At 49.9% G+C, this 3,155-nt stretch overlaps 1 protein-coding gene across 1 annotated transcript in view; it reads right to left on the bottom strand.

Annotated features, from left to right (window-relative positions):
- Positions 1 to 942: 942 nt before the first annotated feature.
- LOC120040240 (uncharacterized protein KIAA1522-like) overlaps positions 943 to 3,155 on the bottom strand; it is a 59,530-nt gene continuing 57,317 nt past the window's right edge. The window contains exons 2-3 of the mRNA XM_038985458.1: positions 1,415 to 2,932; positions 943 to 947 (exon numbers count right to left, since the gene is read on the bottom strand). Coding sequence (XP_038841386.1) covers positions 943 to 947; positions 1,415 to 2,932 — 1,523 coding nt within the window. The remainder of the gene's footprint in view (positions 948 to 1,414; positions 2,933 to 3,155) is intronic.

Below are 3,155 nucleotides of genomic sequence, written 5' to 3'. Positions count from 1 at the left end.
TCAGTACCAGATCAATGTGGAGCTATATACAGGAAGTACCAGTACCAGATCAATGTGGAGCTATATACAGGAAGCACCAGTACCAGATCAATGTGGAGCTATATACAGGAAGTATCAGTACCAGATCCATGTGCAGCTATATACAGGAAGTATCAGTACCAGATCAATGTGGAGCTATATACAGGAAGAACCAGTACCAGATCAATGTGCAGAGGTACGAGGTATTTGAGGTAGATATGTACATGCAGGCAGGGTAAAGTGACTATCCAGCATACCAAAATTGGTTCTGTGAAAGTTCCCAGAATGTTTTTCATAACACAAACACTACCCAGAAAAAAAACTGTGCTGATGATTACAGAATGTTTGTATAAAACATTTGTCTGATGTTGCAAGACCGATCCTTAAAAACATGTAATTTGTTATTTAAGGGTTCCCAGAATGTTTCATTAGGTTGTGGGAACAGTCTGGTGGAAACATTGTGGGGACATCACTAAAAATATGTTCCCACAACACTAAGACTGTCCAGTCTTGGTTGTGTGTGTATGACTAAAGTTTAAAATGTCCTATGAATGAAATAATGTGCAGATTGTCAACATATGAAGTGTAAACATATGGTTGTGTTTGTGTGATTAAATGCTGTTCACATGTCCTATGAATGACATTAAAATGCCACTTGTCTCTATATCGCCTACAATACAGTCCTCAAATGAGAATTACCATTCAATCTACAATACAGTCCTCAGATGACAATTACCATTCAATCTACAATACAGTCCTCAGATGACAATTACCATTCAATCTACAATACAGTCCTCAGATGACAATTACCATTCAATCTACAATACAGTCCTCATATGAGAATTACCATTCAATCTACAATACAGTCCTCATATGAGAATTACCATTAAATATACAATACAGTCCTCAGATGATAATTACCATTCAATCTACAATACAGATGAGAATTACCATTAAATCTACAATACAGTCCTCAGATGACAATTACCATTCAATCTACAATACAGTCCTCAGATGACAATTACCATTAAATCTACAATACAGTCCTCAGATGACAATTACCATTAAAATCTAGAGAGAAACATTACAGGGATGTATTCCAGTCTGCTTTAATGGCAACCATGTTCTGTGTATGTTTGGTGGGACGTTGATGGAATATTCTCCTAACCCACAGAAAACTGATCACATGAATATTCTTGAAATGTGTCTGGAACATTTAGTATCTTAAGTTCTGGGTAAGTTCTATTTGACATGTAGGGAATGGTGTCTTGGAAACATTCCTTGCACACCATGGGAACATTCCTATGAAAACGTTAGTCAATGACCTACGTGGTCGGCAGGTAGCTTAGCGGTTATGAGCGTTGGGCCAGTAACCATGTACATTTAAAACACTTACCTTGCACTCTCTTTAGCCCCTGTCTCTGCACCTCCACAGGTAGAGGTGATGGTGGAGGTGAGGAAACACGCTCCTGACGCATCATCGGTGGCAGGCTCTCCTTCTTCACCCCGTTGCTAAGGGCAACCCCGCTCAGAACACCGGCGGCGCTTGGAACCCTGGTGGTCGTCATGGCTTCGGGACGGGAAAAGGAAGCGATCCTCTGTAGGATGGAACCCACGCTTTCTCTCTCTGACATCATTTCCTGTGGCTGGGTGTGCTCCAGTGGCAGAGGGGTGGAGAGGGCCAGGTGTCCTACCTGAGGTCTGGGGGAGAGCAGGTTGAGCTGGGGGGTCTGGGCGGGGGACAGGGGGACAGGGGACTGGCTCACCTTAGGGACAGGCTTGGCCCCCGGGGGGGAGGTAGGTGGGGGAGAGCGGGGGAGGGAGGGGTTGTTGTTGTTGTAGGAGAGGTGGTGGTTGGCGGAGGGAAGAGGAGTGAGGTCACCACCGGAGCTGTCTAGACTGCTGAGGGAGGGGCTAGCTGAGACAGAGAGGCTGCTGGGATAGTGGGCTCTGGGGGGAGGTTTAGGGGGGTCAGACGAGGGGGGAGGATGGGTGCTGGGCTGGGGCGTCTTCACCCCCACCAGACTGTCTAGATCCAGGGGGAACTTGTTGAGACGCTGGGTCTCTTTGGGTTTGGGCTGGGCCTGGTAGCTGCTGTGGTTCCGATTGGGCGAGTAGCATCCTTCCTTGCCAAAGGGACTGGTGTTATAATGGGGCTGCGATCCGCCATTCAAACCCACATTGGCGTTGCCATACCTCACCCCTCCACCTCCAGCCCCCCGCACCCCCATCACCCCGCCTCCTCCTTCACCGATCTGGAGGTCCAGACTGGGCATGGATCCGTGGCTGACCCCCCTGGGCTCTGGAGCTCCCAGCCCCATAGGCCCCTCTAGCTCAGAGTGAAACACACTCCCATGGGAAGAGAACCGCTTCCCCATCCCCAGGCCCACGCCACACTGCTGCCCAGGACGCTGCTCCATCTGCGGGCTAGTGGAGTAGGACAGAGACCCTGGCTTGCCTGGAGGTACCCCTCCTCCTCCTTCTCCTCCACCTCCCTGGATGGAATACTCCAGACTAGAAGAGGAGCTATGGAGACTATCATTGTCGCTGCCTGGGCCAGAGAGAGAGGAGGAGAAACCCTTCGGGTTGAACTTGTTCTGGAAGGAAGAGGCCCTGGCGATGCCTCCGGAGCTGCCTCCATTGTTGTTGATGGTAGGTCTGTTCATGGCTCTGTTGAAGGAGAGACTGGAGACCATACGGGACTTGAATACAGGGCTCTGGGCGGGGCTGGGGTTGGTACCAAGACTGATCCGGGAGAGGAAGGCAGGGGAGCCGTGGTTGGAGGTGGGGAACCCTCGACCCTCGTTGGTCTTGTTGAGGAGGGAGGTGGAGGAGAGGGGGGAGGGAATGGGGGAGGAAGGGGAGAAGGGAGGAAGCTCGTCCACGTCATCGACGTCGAAGGATCTTTTCAAAGCTGTGGAGGAGAGAGAAGGATATATGGGCAGAGGTAGGGGGGGAAGAGGGGGGGGGGGGGTGGAGAGAGGGAGGGGGGAAGAGGGAGGGGGAGAGGAGGAAGAGGGGTGAGGGGGGTAGATGGAGGGACAAGGAGGGAGGGTTAATAAGTGAGTTAGTTAATAACAGTTGAGTTGAATAGCTGAGCTTTAACTAAATGAATACACTTACTAACTGGTCTTATT

The sequence above is a fragment of the Salvelinus namaycush genome, unplaced genomic scaffold, assembly GCF_016432855.1.
Source record: "Salvelinus namaycush isolate Seneca unplaced genomic scaffold, SaNama_1.0 Scaffold337, whole genome shotgun sequence".
Taxonomy (NCBI): domain Eukaryota; kingdom Metazoa; phylum Chordata; class Actinopteri; order Salmoniformes; family Salmonidae; genus Salvelinus; species Salvelinus namaycush.
Note: the sequence above shows the minus strand (reverse complement) of the source record. Positions and strands in the feature narration are given on the sequence as shown.